The sequence below is a fragment of the Callionymus lyra genome, chromosome 7, assembly GCF_982586985.1.
Source record: "Callionymus lyra chromosome 7, fCalLyr1.hap1.1, whole genome shotgun sequence".
In the NCBI taxonomy this organism is placed as follows: domain Eukaryota; kingdom Metazoa; phylum Chordata; class Actinopteri; order Syngnathiformes; family Callionymidae; genus Callionymus; species Callionymus lyra.
Window position 1 is genome coordinate 22,522,275 of NC_141824.1, and position 24,629 is coordinate 22,546,903.

Sequence of the window (24,629 nt, forward strand, 5' to 3'; positions counted from 1 at the left end):
ACGTATAATCGTACATGTCACCACAGATCACTATATCATCAGCAAACATCATCGTCTCTGGACATTACGACTACCTAAACACAAACCACATACCAAGAGTTACACTCAGATTCTCAGTACAGTTTCTAAAGTGACTGGACTTAAAGATAAACGTTCTTCGTCCAATGATGTAGGAAAACTGATGCAGCGATGAAAAGTAACTAACAATTACTCACGTTACTATAATTGAGTAAAGGTTTTTTGTGTACTTGTTTGAAAGTATTTATTAAACACTTTTGCCTTTACTTCATTTTGCCACTGGTTCAACTTATGATGTACAAAAACGACAAATAAATAGATATTTTACTATATTTTTTGCCAAATAAACTGAAATAATAACTTAACAACAGTTTTATTTGAACTTGTTTGTCACCTCAGGGTCAAGGTGACCCGGAGGCCCTCCCAAAAGGGTTGAGAAAAGTCCAGAAATTCCCGATATCTAAGTAGACATTTTGCTGTGAGAAAACATTACTTCGTCGACTATAAAAAAAAGCTGCTGTTGCTTCTCCTCAAACGAAAGCGTGTCGTCGTCTGTCCTCGCGGATCAATCTAATCAGGCAGAAGCCGTCCGTGGCTGCAGGATCCACCCGATCGCAAGCTGTGATGTGGATCATTTTGGATTTACACCTCTTTGTTTTTGGCCATGATGCACAATTAACACATTAGGCTGTCGAAAGAGACGTTACCGCGGGGCGGAGAGCGTTGTTGTTGTTGCTGCACGACGAGCCTCGGCAGCTGTTCAAACCGCTGGCGTCCATCAGTTATGGGATGTTTCTTAGACGACTCTTGCAGATACACAGCGTGGTCTAGAATTCTGCACTTTTACGTATTATCGTACATGTCACCACAGATCACTATATCATCAGCAAACATCATCGTCTCTGGACATAACGACGACCCAAACAACAACCACATACCAAGAGCTACACAGGATTGTCAGTAGAGTTTCTAAAAATGACTTAAAGAATAAACGTTCTTCGTCTGATGAGGTTTAGCAGGAAAACTGATGCAGCGATGAAAAGAAACAACTAACAATTACTCACGTTACTATAATTGAGTAGAAGTTTTTTGTGTACTTGTTTGAAAGTATTTATTAAACACTTTTGCCTTTACTTCATTTTGTTTTTTAGGGCTATTGTGTTTTAATAAAAGTTTTTCAAAACCTAAAAAATTGACCTTAAGAAGAATGACGGGATGAGAAGCTGCATAAAGACAACAAACCAGAAACTGTTTCCTTCCAAATCTCTAAACTTAGGCAAATGGTGTCACAACAACGATCTGGAGCTTGTTATCCATTTGTTTGTGTCTTCTCGTTTGTACTACTGTAACAGTTTATTTTAGTGTCTAAACAAGGAGTTGTCTCGTCTGCAGTTAGTATAAAATTCTCTGCATCGAGAATTCTGACCCGCTCTAGTAGAAGAACTCACATTTCTCCAATCCTTCAAACTCTTCACTGGCTGCCAGTTTCTTTCAGGATTAATTTTAAAATTCTGGTTCTTACTTTCAGATCGATTCATGGTCAAGCTCCTCCTTACATCAGTGATCTGATCCAGCCTTACACCCCAGCTCGGGCTCTGAGGTCTGTGGATCAGAATCTACTGATGGTTCCTGAACACGGTTCAGGACCAGAGGAGAGAAATCCTTCCAGGCTGTTGCTCCTAAGCTTTGGAACGATCTTCCTCTCCCTCTGTGTTTGATGATCTACTGACTCCTTCAAGAAACATCTTAAGACATTTTATTTGTGCTTTTTCTTTACTTTTCTCGGGTCTGCTTTGTTTATTAATCTGATGTTTAAGCGCCTTGTGACCCTGGTCTGAGAAAGGTGCTTTATGAATAATTACTAACTTACTTACTAAAGACTGACAACTCAAACGCCAGAGTGATAGAAACAATCTCATGCCGAGTCATTTTATGTGGCCCGTCGGAGGGTTGGCTCCAGAATCAATGTAGATAAACATTCACGTTGTTATGGCGACCTATGAAGATGTAAGTGTTTAAGGTAAGATAAGGAACAGAGAAGATGGATGTCAACAATATGAGTCAAACTGGAATGTATTATTTGTGGAGAAAGACATAAATAATTCATATAAATTGAGCATCAAAGATTGAAAAGACAACAGCGAAAACCAGGTTCCTGTGGAGTGAAGTGAAGGCCTGTGACTTGGTTGACCTGGTGTGATTGATTTTGACAGCCCTGGTGTTCACTGTGTTTACCCCGAGAGATAGAGCAAGAGTTACTTCTTCTTTAGCTCATTTATGGACGTGTTTGGATTTAGTGCAAATTTTGATTCATTTGATACTTGTTCTCTTATTGTTTTGTAAGTGTATGGATTTTTTTACATTATACTTTATAGAAATAGGAAAACTTGTTTAATATATAATGAATGTCCATGACCTGCAAAGAAGGCGAGATTCAGGTATAAAAACGGTAAAAAGGTACCTGTCAAGAAACCCAAAGCTTGTTTAACCATTCCTAGAGACCTGCTCATGACGAGTTCACTGAGAGGGAGTGAGATTTATTGCGATGAAGAAAAGCCGGAGTTTAGTAATTTTCAACAGGAGTCTTAGTTAAGTTTCAAGAGCTCAGCAGCTAAAAAACACCTAAACATTTACAGAAAATCTGAATAAAAAAAAAAAGGAAATCAAGTTTCTGATTTTGATTAAATATTTTAAATTTCTTAACACTATAACAACATATTTGCGCAATTCTTTTCCTATATTCGGTTTCTTTCTGTCCAGTGGTTGACATGGATAATATCTGTTCCTTATCTTATCTTAGAAACTGCCTTCTTTTTAGGTCAATGTTCTTTGATTTTCAGCCAACTGTCCATCGGGCCACATAAAATAAGTGTGTAGGTCAGATTTGACATGTGTGTATTGTTGAAAAATTCCGCCGTGTTGTGTTATGTCCACTGTCAAAAACCTACATGAATATTTTTTAGTTATGAAAAATGTAACTGAGAAAAGTGCATTAGTTTATTGTGCAATTCCACAGCCATTAAACTGAAGTGAACTATGAATGTAGAAGTGAAAGAACCTGTAGTTTTGTTTTGAAATGCAAAACCACGTTCGTCTTCTCATTGACGTTTGTTTGAACTAAAACGTGTCGTTCAGTCTGATTAATAAGAAGTTAAAACAAACATCATTCCTCCTCCGGAACCGACATCTTAAAATGACTTAACCTTTTCCCCGTAATGCATCTCTGGGAGATTACACACATTCTGCTTTCTCTGCTACTCTGTCGAACAACCTCAATTCCACGAAGGTCTGTGACCTCGGAGCGGCGGGAGTCTTCATGGGGGAATGACTGAGTGTGATTTCACACAGTCTGCACAAACACAGCCCGGATGACTCCAAGGTCTGACTTGGTATTCATCACACAGATAAGTATGAAATACAACGATTCTTTGTGAAGCAAATGATCAGAAACATTCCTGCCCGCTGATAAAACATATCTCACGGAACAGAGCGAAGACGACAGAAGCACTAACTCTTCTGGTCCGTTCGCCTCCCGTGGGATTAAATATGATCACATGTCACAAGTTTACAGAGGGCCCCGGTTGCCTGGCAACAAGGTGAAATATTAACGGGTTGGAAAAGTAGCTTTTTTTAGGTAGGTGTGCGCTGATGAATTCACAGAGTCTGAAGCCATTTAATTTGATTTAAACCTCCTTAAGTACAAACAAAAGGCTTTATTACGAGGATCCTTCTCTTCGGCGACGCCGCCATTCTATAACCTGTGTGGCCCCCGGGGGGCCAGAGACACGCTAATCTCATTTGTGCAGCAACAGATGTTTCTCTTAAAAAAACATCCGTCCAGTGAACAGTCTCTCGTCCTCCCCGGCACATCAAACAAAGCGCTTTAATCACCGGGAGATGTGTGACACGTTGACTTACGGTGGACCTGCAACGTAAAGCGTCGCATGTTTCATGAAGAAGCTTTCATGTGGACGACGGTGGGGGGGGGGTCTTTAGAAAACAACGGAAAAAAAAAAGGCCGGACAAATAAACAGCCGAGCGATTCCCATGGCGGGCGCGGCCGCTGTAATCTGACGGCTGGTTTCCCATGGCTGTGTCTCGCTGCCCCACAGACCTCCACTCTGTCTCACTGATGGTTCCTGTGATTGCAATCATCCATCTTACTGTCAGAGCCGCAGAAAAAAAGGGCAAGAAAAAAGGGGAAATCGCACACACCATCTCTCTCTCCGTCCCCCCACCACCACCACAACCCTCTTGTGTCCAGCAAAACAAGCCGCCCCACTGTGATGGTGGACCCTCACACAACAGCGTGTGTCCTCGCGCTAGCATCGTCTTCAGAGAACATGTGTGGGTGAGCGTCCATGCTCGTCTGTGCCGCCCATTATGCTGCATGATCAGTCGGTGGAGAGGGCGTGTGGTGGTGGGGGGGGGGGATGGGGGGACACGTCTGATCTCGCAGCTGATCAAAAGCACCCAGAGACTCGTGTCCCTCGTGGCCCCGGCGCGAGTGGGCCTCGTATCAACACGTCTCTGTTCAGCAGACGGGAAAAACAAGGGAGCGAGACAAAAGAGGAGAGAGAGAGAGGCATAAACAGGCAAGAGATGAAAGGACGCATGGAGAGAGAGAGAGAGAGAGATTTATGACGATGATACATGGCGTCGTTTATCTCTCTCGTCTGATGAGCTAATTGAAAAAGTCAAAAGTCGATCTGGATCTTGTCTGTTTCGACGTGATTCCAGGTAAACCGTGTCACTCGCTAACCATTACAGCCCTGGAGATAATCACTGTGTGTGTCATCAGCATGTGACCCGGCGTCCATGTTTTTTTTTAAATGCACATACTGTATAACATAATCCTTCTTTGGTGTTGTGTCTTTTATCTAAGGTTCCCGACCAGTTTTACAGTGGAGACCAGTTCATGTTGGAAATTAATTGTAAAAAAAAAGAGTGAGAACTCAAAAAGAGTTGAACTCATTTTAAATGTAGTTTATTTTTAAAGTAAACTTGATTGAAACAAGAGAGTTGACGTGTCAACAGTCAAAAGAAATGTTACTTCTGAGAAAACTAATTTATTTTCTTTTCAACAAAATACCTTTCAGACAGTTGTAATCAATAGAAGACGAAAAATGCGGCTCTAAGGCTCCTTTTTTGATACTCTAATGATGTTTTAAAAGAAATCCAAGTGAAAAAATGGACTGGAATCTTCTTAAGATTTTACTTCCGTTTATGTCAGAGGTGTCAAACTTACTCATACAAGGGGCTATATATATTTATATATATATATATATTTACGTATACAGTATATTTACGACACTAAGTACGAGTCTGGCTACAAAAGTGTATTATGATACTACAACAACTATGACAATTTTTTGTTTTATTTATTATTTACACATTTTACTCTGATGTCGTTTTAGTTGTTGACATTGATCATTTCTGTTCCTTAGCTTAGCTTAGACACTTTTGTCTGTCCTAAATATGAACTCCATCATCTCTTAAATGCTTTAATGTGGAGCCAATCATCCGACCGGGTCTTGTATAATGAGATTTTGGCCCCTGGTTTATGTCACTTCTGGTGCCTTTGTGGTACTGACGCCGAGCTCTGCTTTTTTTTGTCGTATTCTGTGAGGGACATATGGGTGAAACCCTTATTATAACAGGGTGTAGTATTTGCTGTGTTGCTGTGACACTAGTTTTATTGTTGTTCACTGTATGTTGAAGTCCCTGCTCTCTAGATAGAGTCCATTTTATTTTTTAATAAAAACATTTGCATAATGTTGAATATTGAACCTGCTGAAACTGGTTTATGGTCGAATTAAAGTACAGAAAAAATACTACATTTAATTTAAATTAACACCAAAAATGAATCCACCTTTACCTTTTTCATTTATTTCGATGAATATTGTTGACATAATCACTTTTTTAATATATATATAAATATATATATATGACCCATGAGGTCATTGGTTTCTGGTGGAAAAAAGAACTAAAGTGGCATCTAATAAAGTACAGGTCTAAAGTGAGTGGAAAATCAAAATGGCCGGAAATGAGATCCAATGTGGAATAAACACAAAAATGTGTTGCTGTGTTTTTTAGAATTTTGTTGGTTTGACTTTTTATTTTATTTTGACAGCATACGATGAGACATATGGAGCCGAAATAAAAACCACTAAAACTCTTTTTTCTCCAGATGCCGTTTATTCAAAGACGCCGAAGCTTCATTTAAATCATTCCATTTTACAAGCTCAGATTAATGTAAACTCCTGAATCAAACTACAAACGTCGTTATGTAACATTATGCCCCGAACAGATGTGCATTAAAAGACCAAAAAAATGAAAAAAAAACGAGTCAAGTAAAACATGTTCCGCAACAACAGACACACATAAAATAAGACTTGAGGGAGGATTCATGTGCTTCCTCTGGAGCCGGACTCTAAAGGTTCAGCAGACGTTTTCTCTTGATGGCCGGGATCAGCGGGTCCAGACTGTTGCCGAATCCTGACCCCTCAGAGTTTTCTGACACAATGAGAGGAAGTTTAGATGTCGTTGTGTAGAAGTTTTGACTGAGAGCGTTTGAAGATGCTGTACGTTTGCTTCACTTCAGCGTTTGACTCGACTCTCACCGTAAACTCCGATCATGTGCTCCAGCATCAGGACTCTCTCGGCCAGGATCTTCAGCGCATCCCTCAGCTGGTGCACGACCTCACCCTGAACACAGACACTCGCCATTTAACCACAAACAGAGGAACCACGAGAGGAAGTGATCATTCCTTACCTCCTTCAAACATTCACCTTGCTCACCCTTCTGACCATGGGGGCCCTGTGAACACAATGAAAAACTAAATCAGACTTTTTTTTTTGCTATCGCAGAATATTTCAAATGCTTAATATAATATTATTAATCAGTAATAATCAGGGAATAGAACAACAGCTAAATCAGAAGAAAACCAAATGCTTGTGAGTAGAAGAATATTATATTAAAAAGCTTGATAGTTATGCACATATAGATGTATTATTAGAGATTCTTGTGTCACATTTAATGATATTAAAAATTAAAAAATATATACATAAATGTATGACTGAGTTAAACTAGTTTAAAATCAGATCAAGCACTTGCCGTAATTTTATAAAATAATATTAATCATGTTGTCATTTGTAAAAAAGTTAACAATTTCATTATTTAAACCAATTTTCATAGATTCATTTGAGGTTTTATTTTCAATCTAGTCTATTTTTATTATTTTTATTTTTCATTTATTAATTCACTCTTTTTTTTTAGATTATGTTTAATCACAATAATTGATTAAATATTTTTATTTACGGTTTTCATTTTGATTAAAAAAAATAGTTGTAGGTTATGTAACTGGTTCAAAACCGTGACAAATTCAAATGCACTACAAAATCCCTGAAATGTACAGTTTTATTTTTCACAAAACAAACTACAAAATTTGCTCAAGAAAATAAGTAACTCAAGAGTCCACTCACAGGTAGTCCGGTCTCTCCTGTAACACCTGGATATCCCTGGCGGAAGAAAACAAGAGAATTTTTATTACTTCCTGCTAATCTGCTTCTTCACAGAATCACTTGAATCACACAAGCGTTGAATTTTCTCACCTTTTCACCGGGGTCGCCCTTAGGTCCGACAAGCCCAGACTTCCCCTGCGGTCCATCTCTGCCCTGTCGGTAGAAGAGAGGAGGTAAAAACTAAATCCCTGAATAAATAAAGAGTAGAACTCACGTCTAGTCCTGGTAGACCTGGACTCCCCGCAGGTCCTCGGAGACCTGGCGGTCCTGGATTTGGAAAACACTGTCAACAACAGAATGGTCAAACACATGAAGAAGACGTACCTGGAGGACCCACTTGACGCGCTGGTCCTTGGGCGCCATCTTGGTTTCGCCTGTTGTCGTCTACAAAAAAAAAAAAAAAAATTTGATACATCATTGGATCCCAACCCCCGGTCTGTCGTTAAAAAAATAATTTTAACATTTCTGTTCTATTGATTATTACTTTCTTAAAGGTGTTTTGTTTTGAAAAAAAGGTAGTATTTGCTCTGAAGTAACATTAGCCTGAGACTCTTGACACGTCCAGATGCTCGTTTCAGTCAAATTTACTTAATAAATAAACCTGTAAACTAGTGAAAAAATGTTTTTATATGAAGGTCAACCCTTGAAGATAATGCCCACATCAAACCAGTCGCTGATTCAAAAAAGGTTGGCGACTAAATGATCATTTTATTCTTTTTTAAACGAAACACATTCATGAACGTCAAGAAGTATAACATGGAGCTAATCATTTAATTTGATAATTGAAGAGATTATTTTGTAAGATATTTTGACAGATCACCAAAACATCTCGCTTTTATAGTTATTTTGAGCTCGGAGGAAACTGCTTAAGAGATATCAACACACATAAAAAAAAAAGATTAGAGCGTTCAGAGTAAATTAAAGTTGTGTGTGGGGGTCAAAAAAACGTTAGTCTGACATTTCTCGTTTGCTTCGACAAAAAACCCTCGAGAGTTCCTCGGCAGCACCACACAGGAAGTCTTTTTCTTCTGGCATCCAGAGGAGTGAAGACATTAGGAGTCACCTCTGAGGAGAGCAGACTTTCATCGACGTTAAATCACTCTGGCAGTGACGGACGGGAACAGCTGGTTGATCTAAAAGAGGCCCCGCATAAAACGCGGTAGTAAACGCTCTGACATGCTCTATTTTCATAGAAAACATGCGAGGGGTGGAAGTGGTGCCTTGTTCTCAGCATGTAGGGAAGGTTTAAAGAATGCTTGTCAGGGTAGATTTTGTTTGAAACGCAGCCACACTTCCACTTCCTCTCTCCACTTTACCATATGTTGAGAGTCTCCCCCCCTCTCCCTCGCCGTCTCCCCCCCTTCCTCCCATGTTGAGACAGCACTGTTACATTGTGGCTGCCGTCCACACAATCAGGTCTAGAAGGAGCGCGGCTCCCTCTGGAACTAATTTTCTTGTGTTACAACCTCCTCAAGTCTGGCTGCTCCCCGAGAAACTTCACATGAGTGGCAGACTGGCTCCTCGGCTGCAGACGGAGTTTGGCTCGGGGCCACGGCCTGTTCTCCTCCAGAACGCAGACTGTTGTGCTGACAGCTAACAAATTAGGTCTGATTTACAGCCAGTTACCCCCCCACCCCCCCACCCCTTTTCTCTGTGAACAGACCCACATCTACATAGTTAAAGCAGACACGGCCCAGGGTCCACTGAAGCAGAGGAAGCCAAAAAACCTCAGCCTTTGGAAGCCGCAAGGGAGAAGGTGGAGCTCTGCTGCCACCTGCTGGTGAAATCCCAACACTTCTGTCACTACTTTTGCGTGAAAACAGGGTTAAGATACATTTTAAATATAATACATTAGACGGCACTGAACCAACCATTATATGACAATTTAAAGGCGAATATTAATATTTACAAATGAAATAAAACTTCCTAAAAAAAAAGAGGAACCATATTTCACTCAAAACTGAATGATGACAACTAAGCATGAGTCGCTACATTCGAGGGAACATACATTTTGGTCTATACCTCAAAAGAGGAACATTTTACTCTGAAAATAATCACAACCCTTAGTCGACATGACGGTGAGTAGAAAATAAGTGAAGTTTGAATTTTGGGTAAACTATCACTTTAACTGTCTATTCACAACATCAATTACATTTTTGTTCACTTTTATGTTAAACAAACTAAATACTACATTTAAGAACATTACGTTTTTATATTATTATAGTAAACAGATGAATGTAAGTGGTTCTCTGGAATACCATCGGGATCCATGAATCCTTTGAAGATGCGTCACTCTCAGTAGTGCAGAATGAAGAGCAGAAAACTTCAATTCTCGCGAGCTTCTAAAGTGTGTTTTGTGCAGGAGAGCTGTGCACTATTACTGCCATCTGCTGTCAGATTCAGCTCATTACTATATATATAATATATATTATATATAATATAATTATATTCCAAAATATTTACATATATAAATAAAACTCCAAAACAATATTACAAAAACACTGTAAACGAGCAGCTTAATGTCACCTATTAAATGTAATCTCTGGATATTTTGGACACATTTCGGACATTTGAAGATGTTTTTAAAACACAAAATGGGGGAAAAAAAGAAAACACCGTAAGTTATCCTATTCCAGCTATTAAGGGTGAGAGGGTGGGATCATTCATACACTCATTTCTAAGGACAATTTCCAGAATAGCCAATAAACCTCTGTATGTTTTTGGATTGTGGGAGGAAACTGGAGTACCAAGAGTCAACCCCGGAAAGCACAGGAACAACTGCGCCACCATGTGCACTTAACTTATACATAATTAAAAAAAAATGCAACTAATCAAAGAAATATTAACGTTAATTCGTTTTTACAATATTAATTAAGAGATAAGAAAAAAGGAAAAAATATTTAAAAATCTCAAAATGTAACATATATTCACTGTTTTAAAAAAATAAGAAAAATATTTTAATGAAAACAAATGGTTTTGAAATCAAATGTACATTGAAGTAAAACAAAATAAAATAAAACACTAACAACTTAACTTACTCTGTATGTCCAATATCTTTCTTATAGTAATAATGAATTAAAGTCCGACAACAAAGAAGGGATGTAATGGCAGAGTGTTCTCTTTTCTGACTTAAATACACACAACTATAGTTTCTATAAGTTATAACTGTGGGAGTAGACTGGATTCTTAAGCTTTACTTTGAGGGAGTTAGAGTTCTAAATATCAGCGTTTCTCCGGGTGTAAGGCTCATCTGAAGTCTGGAATGTCAGCTGTCAGTCCTGCATTCTGGCTGTAACAGCGAAACCGGCAACAACTGGTGATCTAAAATAACGAAGCAACAAGAAAAAAAAACATCGTAGCCGCTCCACTCTGGCCCTCAAATTGCCTCGACCGAACTTGAGGTTTCCGCTCCAGTGGATCGGGACTGGGGTGAACGTCTGGACCGTGTCTGCGTCTACAGGGGTGTGGTTTCTCAACGCCTCATTGCAACTTCATGGAAGTCTCTCTCTGGAGCGGAGCCACAAACAGAAACAACAGTTCAATTAACGATCTGGACACATTCTTTGGCAGGAACACCGCTGCACTTTAGAACCCCAATAAGTCTTCCGTGCGTCTCCGGCGATCACAGGGACAGATCTGCCTCTTTGGACTCGACAACATTTCGACACAAACATCCCCCTTGAATTACAACCATCAACCGTTCTATAGTTTTTCATGGACACTTTCCTGGTCTGAAAAAGGCGCTTTACAAATAAACATACTAACTTACTTACTAGCTAAGAAACCAATTAAACCGGTATGTCCAATATCTGTCTTGCTGGTCACTAGCAGCCCAGTACCATGAACTTATCAGTCAGTGTTGAGATAGCATCGCGGCTATTAGTAAAATGGCCCAAAACTTGGCAATGGAAGTGACGATAGCGGGGTGATTGAATATTAGTAGCATCCTGAGTTACCATCTGGATCCACGAGTCATTTTCAGAGATGAATTTCTTACTTACACTGTTTTTGTTGTGCAAGAAAGTTCTCTTGACCACATCAGGCTGATCGAACGAGCTCGAAAGAGAAGTGAAGTAGAAAATGACCTTAAGATACAAGATTTGCTTTTGGGTGAAAACACTTACCGATAAAAACTCCAAATTCAGCTTAACGTGAATTCCTCTCACTTTAGCTCTTTATAGAATCCGCAATTATCACTTTCTTTTTTCGTTTACGGGCAAACAAGTGTAGAATGAGAGTGTGTGACTAAGTGGCACTTGGAGTTCGGCTACAAAGTACTTCATTCATTGTCTAATCTGTCTTTATTTCCTTGGTGTCACAACATGATCTGGAGCTTAAAATCCATGCGTTTGTGTTTTCTCGTTTAAACTATTCTAACAGTTTATTTTGGTATCTAAACAAGAAGGAGCTGTCTCGCCTGTAGTTTATACAAAACTCTTCTGACCCGCTCTAGTAGAAGAACTCACATTTCTCCAATCATTAAAACTCTTCACTGGCTGCCTGTTTCTTTCAGGATCAATTTGAAAAATTTTGGTTCTTTCTTTCAGATCTATTCATGGTCCGACTCCTCCTTACATCAGTGATCTGATCCAGCCTTACACCCCAGCTCGGGCTCTGAGGTCTGTGGATCAGAATCTACTGATGGTTCCTCGCACACGGTTTTTGAACAGAGGAGAGAAATCCTTCCAGACTGTTGCTCCTAAGCTTTGGAACGATCTTCCTCTCCCTCTGTGTTTGATGGATCTACTGACTCCTTTAAGAAACATCTTAAGACGTTTTTATGTGTTCAGGCTTTTCCTTGATTTTCTGAGACTCCTGTGTTTGTCTTATGTTGTCTTGACCTTTTAAAACATGTATTTTAACTGTGTATTGTTCTGTTGTTTAATCTCTTTGTGACCGTGGTCTGAGAAAGGCGCTTTACATTAATAATAACTTACTTACTTATCTGAAGTGATAAACGTTGTTAGTTAAACAGACTTTGCTCTTCAGGGTTTTCCCCAAAATACATACTTCAATGCTTACAAGCCAACTGGTCTATTTCTTGTCATCCATCCAGGCCCACAAAAACCATGCGCTGTCCACCATATCTCATTATACCATAAAGCTCACCGCAGAGAAAACACCAGACTTGAGTCACTCCAACGTCGGTGTCATCCAGACCATAAATATCCGAAGAGGCCCCGCTCCCAGTTCCATCATGGAATTTAATTACGCTGGCTAAGAAAACCAAACTTCCGTTGTGTTGGAGCTGATGTTTAGTGTACGGCCGCAGCTATAGGGTGTGTTTGGATCCAGAATTAGTCCACGGCAACATAAGTTGAGATTATTTTCCTTGGATTGTTCACAGCTGGGAAATATTCAAAAGCATGTTGACTTAAGTGAGGAGCCTAACAAACAGAGATCCGAGGGGAACCCGTTTGGCTGTGGGATTCGGGTGCTCACTTCAAAAAGACAATTCCACACAGAGTAGTATTTTGTTCCGCACCACCACTTACAGAGGGCATATTTATAAAACACGCTGCATAAAAGATGATTTGATGTTCAAACAGAGAAGAGGATATTGTTGTATCAAAGTCCCTCCAGACACAATACAGACTAATTACCATCAATGATTCTTGGGAGTATAATTTCAAACCAAAACAACAGTGTTTTAAAAATAGACCCGAGGCACAGCAGCAGACTTAACGTATCTTGGATGAATCCTGGTAATGTAAGGAAGACTCGGAGAAATGAAATCCAGATCAAAAGATAGAGCAACAAGAGACCAGTTCTCCACACTTTTAGTCCAGGTTGTTCCGAGCTAACACCTCAACCTAAGCATGATTCAAGGTTCCTCTTCGGACCTCCTGCCTACCATCAGTCGGTGAACAAAGTCTTCTGAACAGAAATGGGTCATGGAACTGATTTAGTAGCATCCACATGTCTCAGGAGTCTCAGAATTGTCTATAAACCATATATTTTTTATTCATATCTTGAATAAAAAGCTCAACAACGCCCCTAGAATTGTTTCTATGCTCCCTAAAATGACTAAATCAATCTTTTTCAGTTTTAAGGGCAATTAACCCTTGTGTGATGACCCGGATGCCCCAATTTTTTTTTTTGAGGTATCCCTTGTGTTGTCTCCGGGTAAAGGTGAACGACCTCCATCACTGCATATGTATTTCTGGAAGCCAGGGAGGTCTTCCGAAAAGGGATACCACAAACACATTTGTGTTCAGGCCTTCGGGCGACCCTGAGATAATTTAAAATTTAAGATGAAGAAATAAAAGTATGATAATTATAATGAACACTTGCAATACTGATGATGTAACACTAGTTTATTAAACATCTCACCTGCTCTTATTATCCCAGGACATTTTTTTTTAACTTTCCATTCAAGGTGTAGTTCCTGTACTGAATGCAAAGTGCAGTGCTTTGTGTTTTTAGCTTATTTATCTTTATGGGGTGGGTCAGGTGAAAGGTTTGTTTTTGATTTAGTTTGTCGGATATGAATTTCCGTCTAAATGTTTGTAACAATCTAAAAAAATCTTAATAAAAGATGTTTAAAAAACAACTTTCCCCTCATTCCACATCTTTTTTCTCCAGACTTTATAATCTTTTTTTCCATTTGATTTTAAGAGAAGGGACTGCAAATACATTTTTCAGATTCATCCTTCAACATATATGTTGTTTTTTAAATTTGTATTAATAGTTAGAGTTCAGTCAGTCCTCGCCGACATCGAGCAATGCTAGGTCCGGCCTGGTACTCTTCTATGTCACAACTATACATTTTTTTGCTTGAAAACAAACTTTGCACTTTTATTTGTGGTTTACTGGGTGAATACCAAATACACAAAGTTTAGGTTCCAATGTTTTTTGATTAATAACATTTTCTTATATTTCCACTATTAACAGTTTTCCAGAATTTAAGCACTTTTGCCAATTTACGAATACAATTAGAAAATGACACTTCTTGACACTTATAACAGACATCTGGTATATTTAGATTAAATAAATTTATTTTTATTTTGTTAAGTTTGTCTCATCAGCTGCTTGTATTGCAAGGATTTCAAAAGAGCATTAACTGATTGTAAGTTAGCTCAGCTTTAGCTCAATTTAACGCATGACTGATGATTCTGTTTTTCAGGATAATTGAACACATTTATTTTCTATGATACATTCAAGTCCTCATAGTTGCACGGGGCTCTAAGAGAGCGCTACGTAAGATGGTGGGTGGCCACAAACCAAACTTCCCCCTCGAGTTGAGCAGTCAGCATCCCAGAATCCTGTTTTGTGTCGACTCTGTGAGCAAGTGGTCGGCTATTGCTGGCACAGGGCGAGCAGCTGGCGCTCGACGCTGACCCGCTCGCGACACAGATGAGCAGGATGTCACAAAAAGAACCGGCTGATGGAAGAGTGATAGGTGGAGGCCAACATGCTGACATGAAACCGGGAAGAAACGACCATCTAGGTTTTGTGTCATAGTCAGCATTTAAGAAATGGAATATATCTGTCTTTGGTGATGCTTTTGTCATCTCAACAGTCGTGATGGACTTGAAAACGTGCACCAAGAAGATCATTTCTGAAGGTGACAGGAACAAACATCGACTCAGCTTACAGTCGAGGCTTTGTTAACATGCCGTGTCCTTGCATCTCTGGGGGCCTCTGAAGTGGAACCAGAATCCCTTTAAACCAGAACCAGAGATGATGTCATCTACATTGGACAAGCTTGTCTTCACTTTGTTTGATAAAACATCTGGCTCAGGGGCTCCAGGCAGCAGTTGTGTGGCTTCACGATATCAAGGCTCGTCCAGGACTGAACACCGTTTCTTTTTCTACTTCGACGTTTACCCTTTAATCTATTGTCGGCTTATCCCAGGTTGTGTGTGAGTAAGATTCTCAGGAGGAACACCCAGACTTGCCTATCTTCAGAGACGTCTATGAGTATTTCCAAGTGAGCTGAGCCGGTACCTGAGAAGGTGACGTTGACTGCCGGCCACTGATTGGTCAGAGATTGATTTCACTGAATATTATCTGCCAAAGAACTATACCGTACTTCGGTTTATTGGGTTGTTTCGTGGTCCAAGGAGGTCAAGACCTTTTTGTGTCCGGTAACCATAGCTTCCAAGTTTCGTGGCACTATGTTATGTAGGCTCCAGTTGAAACACAAAAGAGTTGTTTTGAGTCGAGTAGGGCTGGAACTGGGTGATGGAGAATCCACCAGTTATGTCTGTAACACCGCAGACCACCGAGCTCCTGCCGACCTGAACCACCTTCAGACAGATTCAAAGTCTTGACTCAGGTCTACTTTTCTGATCCTGGCAAACCGACCTTGTCTTCTGTCCCTGATAACCTAAATCTGTAAGACTGCATTTTTGTCATCATCCTCAGCATTATGACCTCGGTGACCTTGAACTCCTAGACCATGTACCTGTTTCCAAGCATTTCGGGATCACCTTAAAACATGGTCATGATGAGGCCAACACCCCTGTTTTAGCCCATCATAGCCCTCATACTTGTGCATTGCTCAAATTTGGACAGGGTAGTACTGTCTCAAATCAAACACTGTCACATCTACACACCAGAAATGACTGGACAGCTTCTTCTTCTACTACTTTTAAATTCTGATTGCAACCAGCCATTCAAAAACTAGACACTTGACAGCGCTTTTCTCCAATTGAAACAAGGTATTAAGTTGTGTTTCATTTTATTATTACTGTTGTTGTGTTTTTTTATGGTAAAATAGTGTTTTCTCGAACATTTACGCCGGTATCTTCTCCGAAGTGACGTAGCTTCCGTTTAGCGTCATCCACGTCACTAAGATGGCGGCCGTTAACGGTGGAAAGTGTCCATCGATCCACTCAATTTTATGGCCATTTGAGTGCGCCAATTGAGTGCACGACATTTTCGCACACTGCTCATCGGGACGCACTTGTGCACTCAAAGTATTAAGGGTAACTGCGGAAGTGGGTCAATCCCAGGAGCTCAGATACTACAGCAACAGACAAGATACAGTGTCTTCGATCCGTTTGATGCTTTGACGATACATCTGTGTATATTCACTGGTCTTGAAAGAAGCAGTTCTAAAATATTTGAATTAATGTAAAGTATATTACTGCACAAGCCCATTTGAATTATGTAGTTAAAAGACCAAAATTCAGACACCGATATACAAAAAAAGGAAAAACGCTAAAACACAAATAGGAACAATCATTTTCTAGATAAGACGAAAAATCAAGTTTTCACGGTGAATTTATTACAAAATGGCTGCTAGGTTAACAGCTCAGAATAAAACAATTGTGACCTTTAGAAGTTGTTCATTATTTTAATCCTCTAGCAGCGGCAGGGGAGTTTATCTTAAACCCATACAGATGTATTTGTGTGACTCAACCTTTGCTGAGTCAGATATTTCCAAATATGTCTTTCAAAGCATAAATCACAAGGTGTTCAAATTACATTTTATCAAGATGTCGAAACAGAAGAATGTTTGGGTGAAAAACTATGACCTTAAAAGGTCAATATTTAAGAGTTGATTTGTTCAAGTAAAGCTTGATGAGTTACGTGTTATCTTGAATAGGTTGTTCTTGATAAGGTCACTGCTTGGCATTTGTTCTTCATCTAAGAAGCAGGAAATTGATAAAAATGATAAATAACGTTCAGAATGATCTATTAATAAAATGCATCTGAATGCTAGGGAACGACTGGACGACTCTGGAGTGTATTTGGAATTTTAAAAACCCTACATTCCATGTTAGCCTCGGCCAAGCCACATTATGATGTTCTGTGATGTGAAAATAGCTTTTGTTTGTTGTTGTTGTTGCCATCTCCACGCACTCATGCGTAAGAAGAGTAACAAGCTTGCTTCCTCAGCAGCTTCTAAATTAAAGAAACTACAGCGCTGTCTCCGAACAGATGGATCTACAACCTCGCAGCTCCTCAAGAGACGTCTTGAGATGATGAATAGTGATAATGAATTAAAGTCTGACAACAAAGAAGGGATGGAATGGAAGAGTGTTCTCTGCTTTCTCGAGGAAGGAAAACCTTTCTTAGCCGTTGATGATTCAATAATAAAACAAATGAGGGTCTGCTCAGCCTTCGTCTGTCACACCTGCAACCTATTAAAGTATGTTCTTATTCTCTTTAAACCACCTTATTTCCTTCTCTCCCTGCAACTGACCTCGTCTTCCGGCCCTGATAGTGAGCTCTTCATCATTGAGTCGCTTTATTCCGTCTGCCTTTGGAGCTTTGTTGCCTCTGCTACCATGTACTCCTAGATGTTCCTAGAACCCTTCCTTTACGTATATAACATGTGACCTTAAGATCCGACTATTTACGTCGACCTCGGGAAAGACTTTAAAAGTTTTTTGATAGTCACAAAATACTTATCCAGGCTACAAAATACTAATTCATGACCAGAAAATACTAATTCATGGCTATGAAATACTAATTCCTGGCCACAAAATACCAATTCATAGCCACAAAATACTAATAACTGGCCACGAAATACTGATAAATGGTTACGAAATATTAATAAATGGCTGAAATATACTTATTTATGGCCACAAAATACTTATTCATGGCCACAAAATACTAATTCACGGCCACAAAATACTAATTCATGGCCACAAAATACTAATTCATGGCCACAAAATACCAATTCATAGCCACAAAATACTATAACTGGCCACGAAATACTAATAAATGGTTACCAAATTATGGACAGAATATACTAATTGATGGCCACAAAATTCGAATTTATGGCTACCAAATACTTATTCATGGCTACAAAATACTGTTTTATGGCCACAAAATACTAATTAATCGCTACAAAATACTAATTCATGGCTACAATATACTAATTCATAGCCACAAAATACCAATAACTGGCCATGAAATACTTTTAAATTGCTGGGAAATACTAATTTATGGCCACAAAATACTAATTCATGGCTAAGAAATACTCATTTATGCCAGAGAATACATTTTTTATTCATAAATATTGGAGACCATATTGTTGTTGAGGAGATTGAGAGTATTTTTTTCTGATGATTTTGTCGGGAAATTTTTCCGATTAGTATTTGAAACACATTTCTGTTTTACCATGTGGAGTCTGGGATTTTGTACAATTTAAAATCTTTTCTTACTTTCCTTTCCTTAATTCAAGTACCCGACTCTTTTCTCTGTTTTGGGTTACATAGAGGACAGAAAACACCTCACACACATGTAAATTATTTAAATTGGATTATTAGTTTTAAGATCCTCCACATGCTTTGGATGAAGAGTCTGTCGGATAATTAAACACAAAGATGACATCAATGACGAAATCTTTTCAGCACAATATGAACATGAGCTTGAAAATTGTGTCACTTTTCCGTCCACACGTTGTTTTGCTGTAGATTCAGCTTGAAGATAGAGTTACTGGATACATCACGATGAAGGTATGAAACATGAAAGGCCGTCCAGAACATTCTCAGACCCGACTGATGTAAGAGCGGCTTTGGTTTCAGAGCCGTAATGTGATTTAACACGGTCACCTTTGCTACAAAGACCTGGACGAGCAGCGTCACGCTTGTTCATTTCCATGAGGTCTCTTTCCCACACCAGCAGCAGCTGGAGAGAAGAAGCCTCTCTGACACACTGACCCTTCCCTACGACATCCTTCAAGTCTCCTCACAATCTGTCGCAGCATTGTGTCTCCACATGTGGGAACGATTCGACTCTCCGTGAGCAACAAACGCTTCTGAACACACGTCAACAAACAGCGAAATTACTTCTTCACACTCAAGCAGCCACTTTTTGGTCTGAGGTGAGCGATAATCTCAGCCATTACAGACTCAGCGGATAAATCTGAGGGAAATAATATCCAGCGCTGGGCGGATAATCCTTTTCAAAGTCTCAGTGAAAACGTCTGTGTTTGTTCCATTAGCATTAGCGTGTGCTTTCTCAGCCCGCTGGCTCTCCAAGCCCAACAATTGATAATTTGGTGAAATGAAACGGTGTCTGATCATTATTGGATGTCTGGGTACTTTTGAGGACATTTATGACAATTCAAGTCAGCATTTCTCAGTCGATTGAAAGAGAATCTAATTTATAATGAAAAAAAAAAGCGTAATAATTGAACATAGGAAGTTAAAATAGGATTAATATCGATTGAATTATAATAACACGACTACAAAGTGAACACCAACCAGCTTTATATGTTGCAGTGAATTATGGGTAGCATGAATTGTGGCTATGATTTTTTACCAAACAGCAGTTTATGATGGACATTATCAATGTATTAATTTGGGTTATATATGCTTAAACATTTATATTTCAGATGTTTTGGTTTTATATACATTTACAAACTAATATATGAAGATATTTATCCCTTGTGTTAGCTCTGGGTCAAAGTGACCCAAAGGCCCGAGAACAAATGTGTCTAAGGGTCACCCAGAGAAAACACAAACCATGGACAAAACATGTAAATGTGTCATAAATAAACTTCATGACAAACTATTTCCTTCTATATACATATACATACAGTATATACATACATATATATATACGTTTGAGGGGCAGGAAGAAAATATATGCGCCAAAAGGTCAAGATCAATTTCTTGCTGAAGTATATTTGTCTTATTGGGGTTCTTAAAATACCTTTCTAGTACTGATATAGTGCTGAAAAAGTAGACATATACCGGTCAAGATTTTTTTAATATAATAAATTATATTAAAATGAAACAAGAAAAAGAAAGCATATGTTGTGTTGCCTTTTAAGTAAAAAAGTATTGTTTAAGTCTCTTCTTGAGTTTGTGTAGCAGCTGATTTTTGATACAACAAAGAAACGTGACCAGATCAAAGTCTGTGGTCCTGGACTAGTCCTGGTGGGACACGGATGGTTTGCTCTGAAGTCAAATCTGTATTTTTCTGAAGCTAAAGCTTTCTATGGTGGGAATTTGTAGAAGGAGGATTCAGAGCAGCTGCGTGATGGTGAGTTCTCAGATCGAATGTCTCTTTTAAGCCCAACCATGACCATAAATATCACGGTCCAGAGATAAAGATCAGAGCAGCATGAACTTTAGGGCCTGTCGATGACAGGTTCTCCCTTGACAGATTTCTGGTTACGTCCGTCAGTTTAGAAGCAATAATCCAATAGTTAAGGTCGTTCTCTGATACTGCCACCAGGGCGGATCAGAGTTGGCTGAATTAAAGATAAACATTCAGGGATGTCTGAGAAGATCTGTTTCAGCACTTTAGGTAAACTGTCATATGCTGAAGAGAAATGTGGATCATATTACAAAACATCTGTTCATGAGCTCTTAAAAAATAAAAAGAATGTTCCAAACTTTATTTGAGGTTTTGTGTATAGATAATAACTGTTTAAATCATTGTCATTTTTATTAAACCTTATTACATAATCAGAATTATGGACTTCATTCTAAACTATATGTTTTTGTTTTACATTAAAATAAAAGAAAATATTTGTACCCATTTCTCAATTTTACACACTGCATTACTCATGTTCTGGTCAGTGCAAAGACACTGTTCTTAAGTGACATCACCAGATAACAACAACAACAACAACAACAACAACAATAATATTAATAATACATCTTATTCAAAGGTGCCTTTCTAGACACACTCCAGTACAGATACTGTAAATTTAAAACCAATTAATAAAAATTAAAACACAAGATCATATCATTCAAACCCTTCAGGGGCCAAGGTCTCAGGCAGTTCACACAGATTGTCTTTTATTAATTTGAAGGTCAACTAATGTTGTAAACCAACTCTCCTGACTCACTCTCATGTTTCAAAAGTTGAAGTCTTCCTCTCCAAGATGCAGTAAGTCCCTCATCATGACCATGTTTTAAACTTATTACTTTATAAAGTTCTCCGTCGAAAATCTGAGCAAATGAGAGGTTACGTGATTGGAGTCCATATTAATGTACTAATAATGGACTATAGTGTTGTATTTTCTGTATTGATGACACAATATATACCAGCCAGTTAGATATTTAAAGTTTAGAATCTAAATTATTTAAATTAAATCACAAACCTATATAATGTTACAGGTTTGTTTAATTTAGTTTATTTTCACAACCATAAATACATCTATGTTAATTAATCTCTCTGGGGAAAATTACACTTGAGAAACTTTAATAAGAATTTGGGAACAACTTTTTTCATTTCATACAGTATATGTATTGCATATTGTGAGAAGAAATGTGTTGTCCAAGTGGATTTATTTAATAAATTCAAAGTGGAATCTGCCCAATAGATTATAATGATAGGAAATAATGTGATCGTGTCCAGTATATGTGTCAGAGAAAGTCTGGGTCTGACTCTATAGGAGCCCTGGTGGACTGAACATGACCTCAGAGACCATGTTGTTGATGCATATATAAACACTCCACGGAGCTCAGCATTAAACCAGCATCTGCTGCTCTAGACTGTTCCTCCAGTCCTGTCTGGACTCTTGGTGGTCACGTCCCGGGAGCAACTCTGCCTCTGGACATCACTTCTTAATCTTCTCTGCTGGATGTTCCTTTCTTTTCCCTTTTTTCTTTCTTTTGTTGCTTCTTACAAACCTGACGACATTTGTAAGCCATTATAGTAAAATGTACCACAACCACAAAGACTCCTTTCATCTTGTGTTTTACTGCAGTCTGTGCTCCCAAACTTCATTAAACTCAGACTTAATATAAAACAAGTATGTGATTTCATCAGAAGCTGCACAGTAGCATGAGCTACAATAAACCCAGCAGCCACCTTGATGTGGGTGAAGCTGCTAAAGAGAAGCAGATGTGACATCGTGACACAGTTGGTGGAGACGCTCACCTTCTCTGCAATCTTCTCCCACGAACCCCGGGCAGCACCGCCACTCCAGAGCCGTCACCTGCTTGTCCACCACCTTGAAAGTTGGTCGGATCACACTCCTGTAGCTGTGAATCGTAAAACCAGAGATGTTTTAACGTCACCTTCATGGCAGCGGGTGGCGCTGTGACCTCTTGGTAACTAGTGTTTTGACCTGAAGCAGCCCCTTAATAATGACTGGAAGACTCATCAAGGCTTTTGTTGTTTCAGAATAAGTTTAACAGCCACGTAATTCATGAAACACATCATATAAGCTTGTTTTAAAGTACATATGTATAAGTGGTTGGGGAGAAATATACACAACTGCAATACTGCTCATAACATGCACCATTTTTTAAAATATATATACATTTAAATAATGTTTGTAATCGGTTCTTCCAGGGGTTTACACTCCTGGTAACTTCCAAAGCAGTCAAGGTGACCCGAAGGCCTGAAAAACAAACGTGTACTTGGTATCCCTTGTGTTGTCTCTACGTCAAGGTGAACACATTTGTTTTCTGGCCTCCGGGTCAGCTTGACCCTGAGATAACACAAGGGGTTAACAGCATATTTAAAGTCCAAACTTTGTCAGAGGTAATTGAGAGATTGGTGATCTCAGCTCTCAAAATGAAGTTAAGATAATTTTAAAGAGAAAGTTAAACCTGATAATTAGCAAAAAAGCCAACATTTAATTTATATGCTAAAAAAAAAGAGTCTTAAGCCAGTTCTTAACCCTCGTGTTACCTCAGGGTCAAAGTTGTGGCCAAAAACAAATGTATTTGAGCTATCCCTTGTGTTGTCTCTGGGTCAAGGTGAACCACAAAGGACCCAGAGATTACACAAGGGATAAAGCCTGTTTTAAATATCATCATTACAGTTTAAGTTGTATTATTTGTAAAGATTCTGTTGTTATTTGTGTGCAGTGTTCCAGCAATGAGCATCACATTAATCTTGAGAAAGGAGGCGTCAAACTCAATCACGCAAGAGGCCAAAATCTTATAGCAGTTCATGTTGCTGGCCAAACAAAATGTTTATTTAGTTAACAGGAAGATTTTTTACATCGTCTTTTTATTCGTTGAAGCTCAATTTATAAATGATCTCTGTATTTGTTCTGCTTCACCAAAAAAAAATCCAGTTATCTTGACATCCATAAATCTCTGTTCCTTATCTTATCTTAAACACTGACATATTTATATGTCATCATCTCAAACTGATCATTAATCTTCTTCAATGGGGTTTAAAACCATCATTTTATGATGCATCATCATCATGTTCATGAATTACCTGATTATTTTGGAACATGGTCCTGGCCACCTGCAGCCTTGGAAGATCCTCTGCACACTGGTCTCGGTACCATTCTGCACCTGACAGCTCACGGTCTTAGAAACCGTGTACTGGCACCAGTTCCTGCAACAAACCACAGCAGTTCAGACATTGAAACTTGACTTGAAGTCAAAAAGTCTCACCTGAGTTGGGTTCGGTTCCCAGAGCCCGGGGGTCCGGTGGTTCCGATCTGCTCTGACTTAACGCGGTGGTGCCGGTGCACCGTGATGCTGGGCACGTGATAGATGAACCCGGTTCCTGACGAGAGACAGAACAAACTCATCCAGAGGCAAAGTTCGAGCAGCAGCGGAGAAACCATGCTGGAGTCCATGAGGTCCGCTCAAGTCTGGAGGAGTTCGAGCCCCACAGTTGGTTTTTGTGGACGGGTTGGTGGTTCGGGTCCACAGCGTGACTCCCCCCAGGAGTTGACTCACTCCCAGGCGTTTCTGATGACAACAAGAGTGCGCGTTCAGGTGACCCCCCTCCCCTTAAAAAACGCCCCCTTTTTTGCGTGTTGAATTCTTTATTTCACATTGACAAAAAAAAAGTCATTAAATCTGTAGGACGTAAATCAAAATGAGAAAATATATAATGTCCAAAAGATGGTTTATAATTACATTTTATTAAAATAATTCAATTAAGTACATATCAACCCATTATTTGACACTGAAATGTAATACTCGGTTTATTTCTATTTGCAGTTGATAGTAAGTCTTTATTTTCAATTCCAACCAGTTTTTCCATTGTCTCTGATTTTGTAACAGATGGGGGACACCCTGGAAAGGTAATCACACACCCAAAGATGCGAGGAAGCATTTGAACCCTTTTTAACTTTCATTGATATTCCTTCTATTTTCACCAATTTCTTCTTTATTTGGAACAAAGTGTTGCATTTGATTGTGAAGCAACTGTTTAAAACTCTCTGAATTACTTGGAAGGTCGGGTCC

At 39.1% G+C, this 24,629-nt stretch overlaps 1 protein-coding gene across 1 annotated transcript; it reads right to left on the reverse strand.

Moving 5' to 3' along the window:
- Positions 1 to 6,198: 6,198 nt before the first annotated feature.
- On the reverse strand, positions 6,199 to 24,110 carry LOC148075677 (uncharacterized). Its single transcript, XM_087795747.1, has 10 exons — positions 23,826 to 24,110; positions 23,644 to 23,766; positions 22,345 to 22,448; positions 7,867 to 7,926; positions 7,757 to 7,809; positions 7,633 to 7,695; positions 7,504 to 7,539; positions 6,794 to 6,838; positions 6,642 to 6,726; positions 6,199 to 6,534 (listed from the first exon to the last, which is right to left on the reverse strand). Exons 1-10 carry the CDS (start codon positions 24,011 to 24,013, stop codon positions 6,452 to 6,454), a joined length of 840 nt encoding a protein of 279 aa, XP_087651873.1. The 5' UTR covers positions 24,014 to 24,110; the 3' UTR covers positions 6,199 to 6,451.
- Between the last annotated feature and the right edge of the window lie 519 nt (positions 24,111 to 24,629).